General features: G+C 39.0%; 3 protein-coding genes across 6 annotated transcripts in view; 2 read left to right on the forward strand and 1 right to left on the reverse strand.

Annotated features, from left to right (window-relative positions):
- The window catches only part of ESM1 (endothelial cell specific molecule 1), a 25,291-nt gene extending 20,066 nt beyond the window's left edge, over positions 1-5,225 (reverse strand). Inside the window, exons 1-2 of the mRNA XM_005490659.4 lie at positions 5,086-5,225; positions 4,271-4,348 (exon numbers count right to left, since the gene is read on the reverse strand). The gene's annotated coding sequence lies outside the window, so the exon portion shown is untranslated. The remainder of the gene's footprint in view (positions 1-4,270; positions 4,349-5,085) is intronic.
- SNX18 (sorting nexin 18) overlaps positions 1-9,922 on the forward strand; it is a 211,659-nt gene extending 201,737 nt beyond the window's left edge. The window contains exons 2-3 of one of the 3 annotated variants that reach the window (XR_012578305.1): positions 4,180-4,314; positions 9,424-9,922. Coding sequence is in view for 1 of the 3 variants with exons in the window: in XM_074533667.1 (XP_074389768.1) it covers positions 4,180-4,223 (44 nt within the window). In the remaining 2 variants the exon portion in view is untranslated. Of the gene's footprint in view, positions 1-4,179; positions 5,092-5,180; positions 8,124-9,423 lie in introns of those variants that run through there. The other 2 variants (XR_012578304.1, XM_074533667.1) reach the window with 2 other exon arrangements.
- Positions 9,923-11,791: 1,869 nt separating this feature from the next.
- On the forward strand, positions 11,792-17,859 carry GZMA (granzyme A). 2 transcript variants are annotated; one of them, XM_074533669.1, is made up of 5 exons: positions 11,792-12,796; positions 13,496-13,640; positions 15,312-15,462; positions 16,110-16,388; positions 17,152-17,859. In XM_074533669.1, the coding sequence occupies exons 1-5, from the start codon at positions 12,736-12,738 to the stop codon at positions 17,305-17,307; spliced, it is 792 nt and encodes a 263-aa protein (XP_074389770.1). In that variant the 5' UTR covers positions 11,792-12,735; the 3' UTR covers positions 17,308-17,859. The 2 variants fall into 2 exon arrangements, with proteins under 2 accessions (XP_074389770.1, XP_026651436.1); XM_026795635.2 differs by having other exon boundaries at positions 11,793-12,796; positions 15,324-15,462; positions 17,152-17,856.
- The last annotated feature ends 1,806 nt before the right edge of the window (positions 17,860-19,665 follow it).

A 19,665-nucleotide genomic window follows, 5' to 3' on the forward strand; every position in this document is an offset into this window, starting at 1 on the left:
ACACACAAGGCAGGCACTCCGTCAAGACACTGGTGTTTCAAAGCTAGCAAAGGCTTCCCTCCTATTACACAGGGAGGAAGCAAAGCCTCAGGTGGACAGAAATTGAGTCAAGGCTGCTGCTTGATGCTGGGAGAGGGGCTGCTGGCCCTGGGGGCTGAGATGGGCTCTGGTAAAGGTTGGGGGGAGCCACAGGGGGTGGGCAGGAGCAGTCAGGCCTAGCAGTAACACCCTTCCACGCGCTCCATCACCCATAAACATAAAAAAGATGATGTGAATGAATCAATTGAAGGAGATCACACACGGGAAGCCCAGCATCTGAACTGTAGTGAACCTGCTGGGTTATGGTTTCCAGATTTTATCACTCCCTTTTTTCAGTCAGTGACAGATCAGCCACTGTTCACATGAGTGAGGGAGTGAAAGTCTTGCCTTCGCCAAGCTGAGCACCAATTTGTGGCCATTGGGCTGCACGGTGTGAAAAGTCTCCTGTCATTTACCTCACAAAGTTAAAAGGGACTAATTTGTGTTGCAGCATCCTCTGAGACCCCCCATCTGTAAAGTGAAAACAATGGTACATTATTCTTTCCACTTTTATATATCTTTTGCCTTTTTCCCTCAGTTTTTCACAGTTTTCTCTGTATTCCAGTACTGAGCCGCAACCTTGGACAAGAACTGGGTCTAAGCACTCCCACACCACAGTGACAGGTTTTATTGCACTATGATCAATGACTGGCCCAGTTTTGTGGTGTTTTGTTGCTTCTTTTCTGCATATATATTCTCTATGAGCTTGTTCTGCTCTGCTCAACACTGTGGCATGGCTCCTGATCAATAATCAAGGAGAGTAGGTTGTTTTTCTGGAGCTATTTATTCATGCCTCTGCAACATCTCAAATTTTACAGTACTTGGTGTGTGTTAGTGCAATAAGCACAGAAGCAGAGAAACTCTGCAGATAGTCACTTCAAAACTGTTAGTTAAAAAATACCGAGAAAATATTTGGAGGGTGATGGAGTACAGCAAGCTAACCACAGATTTCTTCAGAAACACACCAGGTCCTTCTGTTATTAGAAGTCTGTTGAAATCCATAGCCAGAGTCCTGTTTGTTTTGACAGATGTTAGGAGCTGTGTTAAAGAACTATAATTACTTCTATTACAGTCAGTATTTATACTTTTTGAGTGAACTATTAACCAAAAGAATGAGATTATGAACCAAGCTGGGAGAAGATTTAGTGGATTTGATCAAGCAAACAAAACACAAACAAACAAAAAAAAAACAACAGACCCAACACCCACCCCCCCAAAAAAAAGAAAAACACATGCACAAAATTTAAAAAAAATTTAAAGGAAGGAAAAAGAATCTAGAGAAAAAACACAGACATTATTTTTATCTCTATATTTGTATCTTTATAATAAAGACTAATTGGAAAATTGCTTCTCTCTGTTAAATATTTTAACTCTTTGAAATTGAATTTAGATAAATATTGAATAATGGTAAAATGAAGTATTTGTGGTTTAGTAACATCACAGATAAATATTTGAACATTTTTAAGCTTTTGTTCTACTTTTTCTCATTCTGCAGACCTCTTGTTCACTGTCATTCTGAAAGTGAATTTTTGTGCAAATACACGTTAACAAAAGTTGCTTTATCCCAGGTGCAATGATTACTTTCCCATCCTAGCAAGATGTAGAGTGAAATCCAATACAAATTATGTTTTCTATGTGGCAGTTTCCTGCTAAAGCTTAGTAAAAGCAGTATCTGTACAAATATGGATGCTTTGAACTGCTCACAAAAAGCTGTGGTGGTGTCAGCAAAGCTGTAAAGCTGGGAGGTACATTTCAAAGGCGGTGGACTAAAGCAGCAGCATCCAGCTCTAATGCACAGCACAATATTTATTAAAATGCTCTTGTTTCATGAATCTGTGTAACTGGAATTCATTCTTTTTACCCAGTCAATATATTCTTCAGTCAGCCACTTATCAACTCCAAGTGTGCTAGTATTTTTCACATGCTTCTCCAAAAGAAACAATCCCCCAGTACTGACCAGCACAGATTAATGGCCCACCTGAATCTCCCTGGAGGACAAATCAGAAGCAGCTGTCAGTGTGTCCATTTCTCACCAGAGCAGCATGCAGTGCCACCTGCAGTGCACAAGCATGCCTGGAAATGTTGTCTCCAACCTTTTCCAGCCTATGAAACGGAGCAGTTGTCTTACATCATTTGTGGGAATTGGGTGAGGAATAAAGAGAGGCTGCTTTTCAAACCTGAGGGAGCCTTCCATGCAAATGCTGTGGAGCAGCAGGGTGCTATCATAATTCTATTTCAAAATATATTTTTTATTGTTAGTATAAATTGATTCTCACCCCTTTATCTAGTCCCAGCCTCCCTGTAATTTCACCCCTTTATCAGTTGTCTCTTCTGGATTCAGCACAGAGAGCACCAAAAGCAAGATCTAAACAGCTCTTTTGAGTATGCAGTTAATGCTGTACTACTCAGAGGTGGACTTTTGGGAAGGATCAGATAATTGAGACCCTGATAGCTCTGCTTTTTCTCCCATAACTACAGGTGGTGCCTAAGGAGTGCACTGTAGCTAGTGAAATATACCTGAAATTAATAGATAATCCCAGCTCAAATTGCCATACTCTTGATCTTGATTGGTACACTGACCTAAACTAAACAAAGCTTTAACAAGTCCTTTTCACAGCAATAAAGTCTTTCATAAATGTCGCTAAAATCACTTAAAACATGATCATCCTCCTAAGATGTCTGACACTGCTTTCTCCCCAGTGAAAAGGGAACCATTGTTAAATATATGTCCCCCCTTAGTAACTTGGCTTCTTACCCCACAAGTATCACTCAGATATCATTTACTTTTCCCTGTAGGGCACACTACATGTTGTTGGTTATTTTTGGGTCACCAGCATAATGTTTGTCAGAGATTTTTCTATTGGCAATTTTAAGACTTTCTTCCAGAGATATTTCAATGGCTTTCCTGGTGATTTGTCTCCCCACCCAGCCACAGTGTGCTAGGTTCAACATCTTCAAAAAAGTCAGGCAGAGGAAAAGTTGCACATATTTATTCAGCTTGGCAGTATCATTCAGCTAAAAAGGAAAAGGAAAAAAGAAGGAAAAAACAAAGAAAAACTAGATTTCTTAATCAGAAAGGAAGGGAAGCATCACATAGTTTCAATTATCATTTAGTCTCATTTTACCAACACCTCCCTTAAAAATCACTTTTCACTACTTCGGAACTGATCCAAAGCTTAGTTGTCCCTTTGAAAATTTACAAAACTTTCCATAGTAGCAGTACAGCAATTTCCCATCTATGGTAGCAGCAGTGAGTGCAAGCCCAGATTTCTATTGGATACAGTGGGAAATGTAAAATCTATATGGGAGTTGGGTTGTTGGATCTATGTCCTGTTCACAAACATTGGATCTATGTCCTGTTCGTAAACCTAACTTGCCACTAAACTTTGGTGTTGAAATCAGATTCTGGTGCTTGACTAACACAAAAGTCTCAAACCACAGTGCAATGTGCTCATGAACAAAGATGAAAACAAAACTATAAGCAGTTAGACACAAAAGCAGCAACATAATGGAGGAAAAATCAGGTCTCAATCTATTCAGACTGCCAATTTTTGCTCTGAGACATTCTAAAGGGGTTAAATGATTCAGATTGTCTGTGTTTTGTTGGCCTTTGCCTGACAAATCCATCCTTCAGCAGAGGTCAGTAAATGAAAACACATCCAAACCCTGACATATATCCTCAGTGTGCTTGGTAAGGGCTCACAGGTACTGAACAGACATTTTCAGTCTTATGATCACTGCACCATGATTCATTTCACAGTGTGCTGCATGGTTCTCAACTAAAAAATTCTAGCTTTATATGTTTCAAAAAATGCATTCCAACAAATCAAAAAATTATTTAAAAAAAAAAAAAAACTTTGTAGTTATTGTTGCCAGTGCTGCTGGAAAGTTCCAAAGATGGAAAGCTTATTCCAAGCCATTGAATACTCCATTACTGCAGAAGTGTAGAGATGGGAGGTAAGCTTTGGTACTAGTATTATCCTTGCTTCTGTATCAAAGTCAAAGGATTTTGAGATACCTGTATCATTCTGGAACAGAGTTGTGATTTTTAGCTCCAGAAATATTACTTCCTAGTGTTCCATTTTGGTTTTGTGTTCACAGATGCCCTGGTGCTCCTGACAAGTGGCCACAGGAGAAGCCAGTGAGATAAGCCTGGTCTATGCTGACAAGGAAGAAGGAATGGAATGCTCACCAACAGCTGGGGGAAGAAGCTCCTCAGAGATGAACCATGATCAGGTGCTTGATCAGCCACAGATCCCTGTGGGTGTTCCTGATAGCACACAGAGGGACACGGTTACCTTTTTCCCCATGTCATTGCTATGTCAAATGTGATGCCAGCTAAACACTAAATACCAGATTCTGGTCACAGAATAATAGAATAATAGAATAATAGAATGTTACAGTTGGAAGGGACCTTAAAGCACATCTAGTCCCAACTTCCCTGTAATTTCAAATTCTTACAGCTCTGCCTCACTTTGGCATCAAAAGATAATGTTGGCAAGGACATTTTCCATGCTTCATTCTGCAGTGTCCTGAGCTTACTGCCCTTTGTGACCAGTCTGTGCTCCTAGAGCTGAGTCTGTATGTCCTGTATTATCCACACTTTCACTTTACCTGCATACACCAGAAAATTAACAGTAAGTTTCATCTCCATTTTTACTTACTTAGTCTAGCACAAGACCTAATGCTGGAATAGAGATGTGAGCCAGACTGCATCGCATATGTCCCTTCAGCATTGCCTTTGAAAAATTACTGGAGAATGTGCTCTGTGGTTTGGAGGGGTTGTGGCAGAGAATTGATTAAAAAGAGGGTTTTTTAGAGCACAAAATGGGCTTGAAATATCACCTCTGCTCACAGAGCCTAACTTCATCTAGATTAATACAACCAAAAATAGACTGTTCTGTGATACTGTTATCTAAACAATGTACTCTTCAGTACCAAAGAGTAGCCAAAATGATCATCAGCAAAATTCCTTTCATGAAAATACAGCAGTAATTAAAACAATACCTTGAGGAGCTTTATGTCATTATCAAAGGGAGGGTGGTCAAACTGACAATAAGGAAAGGTTTCCATAATCCCAAATATCTGCTGTTCTTCTTCAGGGATGGATGTCCAATGAGCTCCAAGAACAGCTGTCTTCCAATTAATCTGTTCTGGAACTTACAGAAAATACAGGAAAAGAAAGTCACTACAGGAATTGAACAACATTTCTGAGGACAATCAAAAGACATTTGATCATGTTGCTTCACAACAACATGATTAAAACAGAGCAGCAATATCATTCATTTCAATGTTTTGACATGAGCTTCTTTTTGCCTCTATAAAATAATGTTTCTTTACTGCAAATATATTTAGTGAAATAATCATTTGATAACTGACCTCCAGAGATTTTCAGAGTTTGGAATTAATTTTGTGAAAGACCCTCCCATTTTTATAAGGGGAGCTGCTACTGATGCCTTTCATTAATTTCTGAAAGGTCTCCTTTGGATTTATGACCTAATCCTACAAAGGACTGAAATTTGTTGGCATCACTAGCATGTCAGAAAACACATCAACACTCGGTGCTTATCCTGAGCATTATGCATAAGGGTAAATGCTCTGATAAAGTGAGTATCTTTAATATTAGTAAGCTTTTTGTCCTTGTAAGGATTCAGCACATTAAGGAATAAGGATGTGTGTTGCCTAACCCAAGGTATCCCAGAAGTGAATACTAAAATAAAAGGGAGAATATTAAAATTCAAAGAGTTATACATTCACTTCCTGCTAATAAACATTAAGAGTTAAGCAACCAATAAATTCCACTATGTTTCAAGCTCTGTAAATACCGTCAGAAATGTATTTATTAATATTTGTCTTTCTTAATTTTGCCCAGCCCAATTATTTGATATGGCAGAACAAAGACTGCCAGTTTCCTGTGCTTTATTCAGAACATAATCTCACTATAAGTAGGAAAATTTATTCCAGCCAGAGCAAAGACTTCATCAATACAAACTATAAAAGAACAATTTTCTTCATTCAAGATGCATGTGCCACTGAAAGACATAATTCATTCATTTATAAATGAAAGTCTGTTTGTGAGAATATCTGCAAAGGCAGTGTTGCAGTCCAAAAATTTCTCTTTTTATCTACAAAGCACATGTCCTCAGAGAGAATGATTTGTCTCAAAACTCCATCTCTGTGACCCCAACAGGTGGTTCACGGGCCACATAGAGATTCATGTTGCTGAATTCATGCTACTTTGCCCAAGAAAAAAATTATTTCAGACATTATTAACACATGAGATCCATTAATCAAGAAGTTTTACGTGCACTGCAATTGCACCAGGCATAGAACAGGTGTTGGTGGGTTTTGTTTGAGCACTGTCTTACGGAGAAGGAAACCAGGCTGGTTCAGCTTGCCCCAACAACAAAGACTTAAAGTCAGACCAAAACAGCGTGTTGTAAGAAACCCAAATCAGTTACCAGAGCACATTCTCCATAGGATCAGAGACAAACAATGCCCTTTCCACTGAACAGCTAAGAAATCTGAATTTTTATAGATGTACCTGACTGGCTATACCTGACATATTGACTGAAGAGTAAGAGACTCCAGATCCCATTAAAAAGTCCCTAAATTCCAAAAAGGAAGACTTGGTTATGTTTTGTAAATTTGCTAAACAGAGAATGCTAGGAATGAATATTTCTACCCTTACAATCAAACCTGATTCAGCTGAAAAATAGTGAAAGTCAAATTCACTCTGAAGAAACTGTGTCCTCTATTTCAGACTAACTCACAGAAGAAGGCTGGCCAACCTGCCCTCGCTGTGTTTAAGGAGGTCAGGTTTGCTCTGGTTTATTGTAACTGTTTTCCTTTTAGATAGGCAAAATAAGAAGGAGAAATTGCAGAACTAAAATGCAATTCCGGGAGCATTTGAAGAAAAACGGGGCATTTTACTTCCTAATGTGAACAGTAGATGTCCCCCTTACCTTGAGTCTGCTGCACAACAGCAGAGCCTCCCACCTGGGGAAGAGGAGCTTCCGCTCGCATTCAACTTGTCAATGAGTGACACTCTGGGTTTGTGAGCCTAGGCCACTCAAAATGAGAGCAATAGTGTCCACACCTAATTCGAATTCATCTCTCAGCGTATTTTGAGGCTTAATTCCAGTCATACACCTAAGATTTGTTTAAAATCTTTGGGACATTTTCCCTTCTCTAAGACATTGCTTTTTCACATGCATAAAGAATTAATTTGGTCTTTTAGCAGCGCATTATTTATGCTGTAAATTTGGCAGGATCTCACTAACAAAGATAACTCTGCAATGCAGACCAGTAGTTCATGGCAACTAAAAACAATCGCAAGTTCTAGGATCATTCCAGGGAGAGAATTGCAGCTTTTAACAACATATTAAAAAAATCCATACGCACCTTTATTCACTTGGAGGCTTGCATACCATGCCTCACTTCAATGACAAACTAAAGATACTTACTCACAAGGTGCTGTTGTCAAAACCCATTGTTTTTCCACAAGAGTTCCTCCACAAAAAACACCTAAATTCTTGTCCTGGAAAGCAGCCATATAAGGCCAGGAATGAGGATGCACTTCATGTCCTCCAACAATGTCCATGCAGCCACCTGAAGTGCAACAGAAGTGCAGTTACATTATGTGTTATCCAGAGGAACTGAGGATTTGATTTTTACTCTTAGGTGAGTATTTACATCTTGTTAGCAGGGTAACAACAATTAAAGAGAGCAGGAGAGCAGAAGAGCTACCAGGTGTCATAGCTGCTGCTATTTGCTGTCAGGGGCACTGTAAATTGCTATGCACTCATTTGTATTCAAATGTCCCCTACAGGAAATGGGTTTGAAAGTTTTTACTAATAGCTCCCTCGCTTGAAATTTCCCTTTACATTGTTAATATTGAATTGTTTTACTGCAGATTGATTTCTCAAGATTCTCTCTTCCAGTTTCTTTAAAACTTGCCTGATTCTTGAAACTCCTAATAAAACCAAATAACGCCTAATCCCTGAATAACACCTAGATGTCTCAGGATGTTTAATGTACTTGTTGGCTTCAAAGAAAAAGAAAAAGAAAAAGAAAAAGAAAAAGAAAAAGAAAAAGAAAAAGAAAAAGAAAAAGAAAAAGAAAAAGAAAAAGAAAAAGAAAAAGAAAAAGAAAAAGAAAAAGAAAAAGAAAAAAGTGAGAATTAAACTGGCCATCTTTAAGCTGGTGGAAAAAAATGGGAGAATGAATGTAAGTGTGAAGGAATACTCGGGCATGTGGAGTTCAAAAGTTGCTCCTAAACTGTGGACCCAGGCTGAGAAAACTTGGGGCACATAAAGTACAAAAGTCACTCCTGTGGACCAAGGTACAGCCAACAATTGCTCCACAGAATTCCACTGCCCAGGTAACATCTTCAGATGAAAGACTGAAAATTTTCATATATAAATTAACAAAAGCTACTGAGAACTGTCAAACATCTGTTATTTTATGAGTAATGGAATATAGGATATAAAAGACATGCCAAGACCAGCCACACACATGTAAGATAAAGCAATTTGTATTTTATTAAAAATAACTTTGTGAGGAGCAGCTTTCAGATACAGAAAACCCTAGAGCCTGAAACTGCCAAACACAAAACAAAATCTAATCTGTGGTCACAAAAATAGATAAATTGGTGAGAAAGACATTTCTGTATTGTAGACCTCTGTGTCTGCATGCATGTCTTGCATACCTTGCTGGTAAACCACTACAAAAAACCCTGTCTGCTCTTGTGTGAAGAAGAGACAACACTTGCTACCATATTCATTATGTTTAGAAATAACCTGAAATACAACCTGCCCAATATAACTAGCTCTCATTTTTAGTCAAGAATTACAGAATGGCAGCTCTCAATCTCATTGTTGAATGACATTGTAGCATAGAAATGTTTATTTCTGCATCACGGAATCTTATTAGCTAGAACCCATTTTGAAAATGTGCACATGGTGCAACACAATTCATGTTTCAGAGGACTCTTCCAAAGCTCTTTTAAAAGAAAACAAATTACTATTAAAATTCATGAGCTCTTAAAACAGCCAGCTCCAGTTCCCCAAAGTCATTCTCCATTCTTCATCTAATCCCAGAATTATTCACCCACTGGAGACTCTCCACAGGTAATTTCTGCAAAGACAGTCCTAAAGGCATAATTATGTTTGTCCTTTATGGCTTTGCCCTCCCAATAAATTGGAAGGGCATAAGAGACCTTATTGGATTGGATTGGAAGGCAGCATAAGAGACAAAATAGGAAACAGATTCATGCTCTGGCCAAACAATAGAAGGCTTGTGCTCCCAGAGAAGAGTATCTAATGCTGGATTCTTTCTGCCAAGTTCTAGCAACATCATAGGAGTGCTGATTTGCTGCAAGGCCTTGAGGATTCCCCGGGTTTACTACATCTACTATGATTTTTGTGCTACTACATTTCCCACTGGTATCACATAGCAAATAAATGGAAACAAGGACACTGAGTGGATAGCTGAGGCACAAAAGACAACCAGGTAAGTACCATGAGGCAGTGGTACTGGAGAAGGAAATAAATTAGGTATGGCCCAGCATGCACTCTGCCCTTTCCCCAGCAAGTCCCTGGGAGTTTTCCTCCCAGCCACTAAGGGATGTGTTCAGACTCACTGGGATGGGATTGGGGATGTGATAGCCCAAGGAGAAGACAGGGAAAGCACGGCAGCTCTGCCTTGCTGTGCTCCTGGCAGCTGCCAGCTCCGCACCTCTGTCCTGCCCTCCCTTCCCAGCTCAAGAAAACGGCCCTCCAGCTGAGCTGAGACTGCCTGAACTCAGTTCAGCAAACCTGGAAGGTTTAGAGGCACAATTTAAATTGGTCTCCTGAACCGGTGTCCTAAAATCACATCTGGTACTCACCTCAAGCACCAAAGAAAGCATGAAGGAAAAAGGAACAGAGTCACTGTGGAAGGAAAAGGGTCAAAATGACAGAGTATAAGACAAGGGATAGAAGACCTCAGCACAGTAACGCACAGATCTGGAAGTGATCCACTGAGCTATGGGCCTGCAGCCCTTAGGAACCCTTCCCAGAGGCAGAGGCTGGTCACAGAACTGCACACACACCTTGTCCTTTACTCAGGCAGTGGCTTCTGCAGGGCGAGTGGCTCTGCTTTGTGAGCACCACAGGGAGAAAGGACAGAGTGTTTTACTTACAATACCTCTCTCCTCTTGGAGACCAATTAAGTAAGCAAGAGAGGAGCTAATAAAAGAATTTTACTTGAGAAGGAAGCTTTGCTTTGGGGTTTCCCTTTAAATGCAAAAGGCCAATAGAATCTAAACTTCACCATAAATTAAGTTATTGCCGTAACCAAAGGAGCACAGCCAACTAATTGCACGCCCTAAAATTTTATGTCAAATTTTCAGCCTTAATGATGTAAATTACAAGAGGAGGATAACTCTCTGACAAAACATTTGGGTACAAAATTGGTGCTGGTTATATGCATATCTATCTGATTTTTAATACCTGTGCCATTGGGGATTTTGCAGATTATCAGACAGGTCATTCAGGAGCTTCCACAGAAAGTCATCAATTGATACTGAACAACAGTTTAGACTCCATATTTCTAATTCTTATTGTCAATGTCAATAGATCTCTCAGAATTGGAAAGGATTTTTGAAGAAGGATGGATATGCTAGTATCTATGGAGTTTCAGAAGAAACATCTTTAGAAGTATGATTTAGAAGTAAATAGAAGTACAATTAGAAACTGAAAAATAGTATATACAGGCCATAGAAATTAGGTTTTAGATAGCAGACATAGATTTACCTGTATCTATTTACTTGGAAACCATCTAGGAACATTTGCTAATGTTTTATTCCATGTCTTTCAAAACAGATCAGGCAAACACCAGATGAGACATACCAAACCTCTTTTTACTGGCCATTGCTCCTCACATAGGACCATCCAAGAATGAATCATTGTAGCACTACAAGTTTAATCATGTCTGAGCACACAGGATTTTTGCTCACAAGTGTTCATCCTGATCATGTCTCTGCATAGTCCAGACAGGAAACAGCTTCAATATTGTAAGAGTGCTAATTAAAACATCATAAAATCAGACTTTGTCAAATAATTGTGTCTGATAAAAGAAAGAATTGTACCTATGATACCTGGTGTCCAGGAGAACAGTGTAAAAAAGAATATCAGTGCTACAAAGTGATTATAATTACAGGGAATGTGCTAGTAATGAAAAGAAAAATTTAAGAAAATTAAATCTTGGTAAATCTGAGCTTTAGCAGTGCGTGGAGCTGTCATCTTGCACATAGGTGACTGTGTCTCAACAAAGACACATCAGTGACAAACAGCTCCACAGTCTCTAAAATTACATCTACACCTGCCAAGTTATCCTCTGTCCCAGAAGGGAGAGCAACAGCAAATTTGAGCAAAGTCTATCCAAGGCCTTCTACAGGTGAAACTCACAAGGTGTTGGGACAATGAGCTTAACATATGATACAGCAAGAACTCTGCAAGAAGATTTCTGCAAGCTCTTTATTGTGGGCTCCTTTCTGCAGGTTGCCTTTTGTGGGGCTCAAGACTTCAAGAAACCTTCCATTCTGCATGACAGTTACATTTCACTGGTTATAGAATATATAGGTTATAGAATAGTTGATACTCCAAATGATTTAATATTAATGCAAGTTTTTTTGGGGTTTTTTTTTTGGGTATATATTTGCAAGAGAGAAATTGTGCCTTTACAAGGCCCTAGATAAGACTTATTCACAGAATCACAGAATACCCTGAGTTGAAAGAAGCCCCACTAGGACCATTGAAGTCCAACCCCTGCCTCTGCACAGGACACCTCAAGAATCACACCATGTGCTTAAGAGCATTGTCCAAACCCTTCTTGAGCTCTGTCAGGCTGGTGCTGTGACCAGCCTGTTCCAGTGCCCAGCCACCCTGAGTTTTCAGGATTCAATTCAGTTGCCTGAAACTCAGCGTTTAGTCACATTTGAGATACTGAGGGCTTTCCAGACACAGACACAGAGCTGGCAAATCTGACACAGCATCTTCAGAAGACTGACGGCCTTCTGCACCAGATCTAAAACAGTTTAAGACACTTTAAATATCATCATACCCTCAGCTATAGGCTAAGAAACCACACTCAGTGCTTTGTGAAAGCTCAGCCAGTCCAAGCCAAACAAACCTAGTGAGGTAGGATCAGATCCTGAAATGAGGAAATATCAGATTCCTTGGCCTTGAGGGTCTACTGAGCAGAACAGATATTTCATTAAAGGAGAATGGACTGGAATCCATGTCTGACCTGGAAGCCACTTGAGGTGTCTGGAATGAAAGTATACAACTTCATGTGGACAACTGAATCAGCCTAAATTTATGTGAGCTGAGTCCCACTGTGTTTCACCTCTATACTTGTACATCAGTTCTCTGCAAATGCTGCAGACAGAGCACAAAGTGGGGTGGAGCCTGCTTTCACACCACAGCAGATGACGCAGATTCTCAGTAACACTTCTGCTGTAAGGTACATCGCTGGGGAGGCTTTCCTTGCCGTGGTTACCCCCTTAAAAGGAAAAACAGAACCCACATCCTCTTCATTTATGCATATATATTGATAGATTGCTAGACAGAGGTATATTAAAGAGCAAACAAGAGGGAACATCAGACAGAAATCATGGGTGCTTTCCTCCCTTGGTACACCTTCACTGCTGTCATTCTCCTGGCTATTCATGGAGGTAAGTACACAGTTTACTACCTTTGGAGGTAAGTCCTGATGTACAGAATTCTAATTAAGCTAACATGTATTAATGTAAAGGAAGTAATCACAATTGTTATTTGAATTCTTATAATTCAACTGTCAGCATGTGTTTGGTCTTTCACACAAACAAAATAATTTCTGAATGGGTCTTAAGTAAAGCTGCAAAGTCCGAGCTGTTTGGAGGAGCTCTGAGTAGAAAACATAATGATTATCTCATCTTTCTTTTCAGAGCCATACACATACCTTAACTGCTTGATTTTCTCTTTTTCTGGAAAACAGATTCACCTAATGTGGCTTATACTACATAGTCCAGTTTCCCTGCACAATATTTAAGATATGGGAAATATGGGGGATTGTTACTCACGATGAAAGCTAATAAATTAACCATATCAGTAATGTCCTAAAAAAGAAATCTGTGCAAAAGCAACAAAACTTTGGTGTGGGGTTTTTGCCCAAGCTCACCCCACTGATCTTGTTTCAGTATTATTGAAATGCAATGAAATAATTCTGCTGAGCAGTTTTAAAATTCTACCCTGAAAACCATCATTGTGATGATATATGTGCATATTTGTGTGTCTGTATCCTTTCTAATTATAACAGCATGTTTTCTAAGAGACTTGGAGTGTCTTACAGTATTTGTCAGCTCAGCTGTGTGTCTTGTGGCTTACTTTTTTAGGTTTGTGTATGGATATCATTGGAGGAAGTGAAGTAGCGCCACACTCAAGACCATTCATGGCCCAAATCAAGGGACGAAGAGGAATTATTTGTGGAGGAGCTTTAATTAAGGAAAACTGGGTGTTAACAGCTGCACACTGTAAAACGTAAGTTCTTACTCTTGATTCAGAGATTGTCCTTAGTGGGTGTCTGATATCTCTGTTCAAGCAGGAGAGTTAGTTTATCTGGTAATTTTATCCATTTATCATGACCATGATCAAGTTCTAATTACTGTGCATTATAGGTTCCATCATCAAATTTGTTATAGTGAGTAAAAAAATACAACAAAGTATACTGATCACATCTGTTTCTGAAGAGATATCTAAAAACTTCAAGCTGCATATTAGCTTAGAATAGCAATACTGAAGCAGTGAATTTGGGGAAAAGTTTTATCCCTGTTTTCTCAGTCAACCTGTGCACTAGATGAGAGGAGTGTCCAGTTTAAACTGCTGCTCTGAGAAAAAAAATTAATTCTTGTAATTTTATTCTATAAGAGATACACAGTTGACTGCAGAAAAGACAGCATGTGGTTAACACAGGGGCAAAAATCCTCCAAACAGATGACAGGAGACACTGAAAGATCTCTGCCTTGCTTGGTATGTTGGCTTGCCAGCCCTCTTTCTTCTCCTGCCCAAATCAAGATGCAAATGGATATTTAGCTCTACTGAGTCCTTTAGCGAGGCAAGAAGTGAGTTTTGAATTACATCCCACCCCTACTTGCTTTTGTGAGGAGGACTGAAGCTGCTACTGAGCCAGACCTCACACAGGCTCTGTCACCAGGACCAGTGAGCCACTGGACTCTGCAGACACCAGAGAAATGTATCCATCTGTCCTGTCCTTGTCCAGACAGGGAGATCTGTGGGACCTACTGTAAAGAGAGCACTGGGCCCAAAAGCTGTGTGTTAACAGAAAGTAAAGAATGTTTCCAAGTGAGATTCTGTTTAAGAGAAAATACAATTAATTATGAACCTAATGATGGCTCAGTCAACAGACAGCTCTCAGTAGATGAAAGAAAGGAGCAACCGCTTTCCAGGGTTGCATTTTCCACAATAAGACATGAATGAGTGCCAATATACACATCTCCTAGAATATTCTCTCATTGAGCTGTGGGATGTGTTGTCTGCCCAAAATCAGCTGTACCTGTGGTCAGGCAGTAATGTCTGCTTGACCTGCTTGGCCAAGGAGTGCCAGGCTGCTGGTCTCTGTCAGAGAGCCACAGCAGGCACAACTCTGACACCACTGGAGGATCTTGGAAGCACAGGAAGTTAAAGAAAAAAGACCTAGAGAAGAGGAATGAGCTGTGTCTCACACAGATTCAGAAAATGGTGTTGAAATATGTTAGAGTAAAGCAATGGTACATTTCAATACAGTCAGGATATCTGAACTAACACTGCTGTGGCCTATTTTCCTAAATTTTCAGAACAAATTACAGAGGACACTGTTGGTGAGAAAAGTGCCCCCAGCAAATCTGGTGCATCCACCAGATTCACCACTCATTCAGTTCCCAAAAAGGAACACTAGGGATGGATACAGCGTCAAGTACGTGAAACTTTTCTGTGCTCCTGGGATGATGAAAATAAGATAGCATGAAGTTTGATTCACTGAGTCATATTTTTCTTTTAGCTATTGTATGAACAGGGTCATCTTTTAGACATTTCCAATTACTGCTCTTTTCAGGCACAGGAAAAGAGACTGTAGCAGCTGGTCATTATAGCACCACATTATTACCCGCAAAAAAATTTAGGGTTACATCAAAGTGAATCCAAATAACTATGTAGTCCTTTCCTCAGGAAAAAAAGCAAAGTTATTCTTGGAGCCCATTCATCAAAAAAAAGAGAAAAAGAACAGCAAGCTTTTCAGATTGCAAAACATATTCCTCATCCATGCTACGACCCAAGTACCAAGGAAAATGACATTATGCTGCTTCAGGTACAGATTTATATATCACTTACGGAATATAACACTACACTGAACTATTTTCTTCCTTCTTCTCATCTAGGGAGATGAGCCAAGGGAGTTTCTGGGGCCTTTTTTTCTGGAGTGATATAGTCTGTTCTGCTAATCCAACAGCTTGGGGAATTGGGGATGCACTGGTAACTAAGGCAATCAACAATTCCTGTAATTGTTGCCACGGCTACTATACACATTCTGGAGCTTGATAAACATTTCAGTTTCTGGCTTTTCCATAAAGGAATAAAACCACATGCAGATAAAACATTTGGTTAAAAGCACTTTTCTGTCTGAAAAGGAGTTCTAATTAAAATGTCTGGGTTTTCTGATCTTCAATTTTGCCAGCATCGTAATTATTGTTATTTTGTCTTCTAAATGGTCTGAGAGCCAGAGAAGTAAAATAAGACGGTTTTTAGAGCTAATAGATCATCAAAGTGGGTTCTCATGAGACAAAGAATACTCATTTTCCCACTCTTACATTGATGACATAACTACTGTCACAAAGAATTGAGGAATCTCAGAAAGGGATTTCATTAATTACCATAATGGGAGAGATCCAATGGTTAATATGCAAGGGCCTCTGTTAGACTCTGTGCCATCATATCTGTTTTCTGTATCTTCTACAGCTTCAGGGAAGAGCAAAACTTAATAAAGCTGTGCAAACAATCCCCCTGCCATCTTCAGATTATGATCCTAAACCAGGAACAGTTTGCACAGTAGCAGGATGGGGTATGACTACAAGTCCTTTGAGAAATCGTCCAGGCAAGCTCCCTTCTGCCCTGATGGAAGTCAATGTCACTGTCATCAGGAGGGAAATATGCAACGATGAAAAGCATTATAATGGCAAACCTGTCATAACAAAGAACATGATATGTGCAGGAGCTGAGAATAAGGATTCATGTCGTGTAAGTATATCTACTATGACTGCATAAATTGTATAATAAAAATAAAATATAATGTACCAGCATTACACATTTACAACCTCTCTCTTAAAATCAGTGAAGAATTTTATCAAATGTCAGTGAATTTACTAAAGCTTGTTCCTCCAATCCTTAAAATCAAAACTTAAGATGTGTAAATTCACCTTCACAGCATTTCAATATTGCAGTTGTGTCCAGGCATGGCAGATAGCCATCTTCATCTTCAATAAAATGAGTTTAATACTAAAATGTCCACAAAACAGCTTATGAGCCCATTTGCAAGTTGATAATCTCAGTGGAACAACTTATTTGATGTCAGAAGACTTTGAAATAGGTTTTGCTGATAAAAAGCATTTTAACTGTATCCCAAGTCAAGTGTATGATTGTGTAAGAATTACCACATTTTAAAAGATTTAAATATTGCATTTAAAAGGATTTTAATTTCTGGAGGCTTACACTTCCCATGAGGAAAGTTTTCAGCTTTTTTTCTTCATTTTCAAAGAGACTGATTCTTCCCTAGCTAGATTCATTCCCCATTACACACACTTGAATGATTAGATTGAATTATATTAAGCCTTTTTTTTCATTTGTTTTGCTGTCCGAAATCCTAATTTCCAAGGAGGAAAAAATGATCCTTAATAACACTGGCTACATTTTTATTTTCTTCATCTAACTAGTGAAAATTTTATTCAAAGGAAACATTTTTTAGCTTTGTTGATTTGAATGACTGTATTTTCCCTTTTTCTAGGGGGACTCTGGTGGACCTTTAAGATGTAATAATATTATGAGAGGCATCACTTCATTTGGGAAGAAGAAATGTGGCAATGCTGATGGCCCTGGTGTCTACACTCGACTCACAAAGCAACACCTTAAGTGGATAAGGAAAACCATAGGGGGGGCCTAGCAGATTGGGTTTGGGCCGCATGGTTTGTGTAAATGAAATGGGCTTTTAAAAACAGCTTCAGTAGTCTGGTAAAAGAGGTATTCTCACACTGAGTTTCAGCAGCTTGATGTAGTTCTGCTACAATGGCATTTATAGCTTACACTGTCAGCCATGGAGTCATTTGGGGGTATTTGGGGCTGAGGATTCCAACAGCCCTGTAGTGCATGTTCTTTCACACTGAGCTCTACACGGACTGGTACTTCAAATCAAGAATCTAATCCTTGTTTGGGTCCTCACTCCTTATTAAGTATATATAGCACTCTTTTGTACCTGGACTTCTGAAAATCAGTGGTGTGCTATGTACAAGTACAGACACCTAAAAACTTTGTTTCTCTGCAGCAAAGCTCTTGGTTTTATAGATGTAGTGGATTGCAAAGCTTCAGAAAATTTAATTGCAGCAATTGTGGGGCATAGGTATTAATTTTCTAACTGTCTTGTATTTGAAACCTCTAGATTTTATCCCTTTACGTACTTTGCATTTAATAAAGCAATGGCAATAAAGATCTGCTGCTTTCAGCTGTCAATTTATGTGGAAAGTGCTGTCTCTTGCAGCATAGATGATCCATGTACTACCTGTAGGATCTGTTAACTATCTGTGTAATGTTCCATACATGTTAAATGTTTGCAAAACATACCAAAATAAGCAGCACTGTATTTAAAAAAATTTCTGAAAGCCCATGCTTCAGAGAAATGACATGACTGTATCAATATGATACATCACTATTGATAATATAAAGCACTCTTAATTTTATGATGCCAGTAGTGCTGCTTCAGACATGCAGTGAAATTTTTAAGGGCTTAAACAAGTATTTGTCAAGCAGCAAATAGACCTCTTGTGAAAAATGTTTCTGCCTGCTTCTGTATTAACAGACGAGCATTTTCAATGCCATGAGTACCTCAAAAAGGGCTTGGATTTATTTTGTGTGGCTTCAAGAGGTTTTTATTTGGAGGTAGACATTAGCTAAGAGAACGCAGGGAACATTCAGTGGTGGAGATATTTTGCTTTGATTTTAATTTTTAAATTATTGCTCCATCCATCCTTAGTAATTAAGCACTACTTACAAACACAAAGAGAAAGCACAAACTAAAACTTTTTTACACAACTGCATTTACCTAATGTCATTAAGAAGAGACAGTAGTTTTCTCACTAGAGAAGAAAGGGTAAAGATAAAGAAGGCCTGAACTACAGGGACCTCTACTGGAAGTTTGGATTATGAAAAACATCTTTTTTCCCTGTGTTACAAACATTACACAGTCAGAACTTTCCATATTCCTATTCTTATTCATAAATTATTTTATTCACTCTTGGTCCAAACATAAAATATGTACAAACAAAGGGACACACAAACACAAAAGCAAAGCAGAAGCAGAGAAAAAGACCTCAGACAAATAAGATTGCATCAGTGAAACTGAGAGGAGAATTTGACCTACTGACTGCTACCAACACCCAAAGCAGTGACTTGATTCTATGTTTAAACACACAGGAAATAAGAAATTTCAGAATTTTTTATTCTTGCCAACTACCAAACTCCTGCTTAGGCAAAAACTAATTCTGAAAACCTTCAGGAAACAAAACTGTCCTTATCAATTTGCAGCTCACCTAGGCCTGTTTCACCCTTCCCATACATTAGTCTTTCTTCATTTCTTTGTTCAGATTTTCACTGCCTTTCTTTCCTCATGCTGTTGCATTATCTCATCATTCTGCTTCCTCTTCGGAAGGATTTTTCTTTCTCCCCAAAAGTCACAAACAGCACCCTTGTCAGTGGAAAATCCCTCTCAAATCCTGTAATTCAAGTATTTCCTAATTTTCCAGATGGTTCTGAGCCAAGTGTTGGATAACCTTAGAGATCTGGAAGGATAGGTTCTGACCAAGGAAAAGTTTTTAATGCATGAAGAAATGTGTTGCAGAAAAATGTGAAAAATGTGCAGCTTTCCTCTTGTAGCCTGAAATTTAGGACCTACCCCAAAATACTTTAAAAATGGTGTTTTTTTCACATGGATGTTTTTAGTGAATTGCACAAAATAAGCCTGTAGAGTTGGACTTACAGGGTAAAAACAAAATTTTACCTTCTGTCACTACTGCCAGTAGCATAAACTTCTAGAAAAGCAAGAGAGAACTGTATTTTCCTCTAGATGGAGAGGTCTCTGCTCAAGAGGCATGATATGAGCCCATTCACCACAGAGTTTCACCACTGTGGAATGGAGCCCACACTAGCTAGGAAAAATACTATGATAATTTGATGTCCCTGTTTTCTCCTCAGTCTGGCTATATGAGATAATTGGAAGGAAGCAACAGGTATAAACCACATCACAGAAACT

This window comes from Zonotrichia albicollis, chromosome Z (assembly GCF_047830755.1).
Source record: "Zonotrichia albicollis isolate bZonAlb1 chromosome Z, bZonAlb1.hap1, whole genome shotgun sequence".
Lineage (NCBI taxonomy): Eukaryota > Metazoa > Chordata > Aves > Passeriformes > Passerellidae > Zonotrichia > Zonotrichia albicollis.

Bases quoted from the DNA above. Each gene is read 5' to 3' on its own strand.
- GZMA (XM_074533669.1), top strand. From the start codon at position 12,736: ATGGGTGCTTTCCTCCCTTGGTACACCTTCACTGCTGTCATTCTCCTG. The intron at 13,641-15,311 runs GTAAGTTCTTAC...ATAACTATGTAG, and splicing joins ACAGCTGCACACTGTAAAAC to TCCTTTCCTCAGGAAAAAAA. The intron at 16,389-17,151 runs GTAAGTATATCT...CCCTTTTTCTAG, and splicing joins AGAATAAGGATTCATGTCGT to GGGGACTCTGGTGGACCTTT.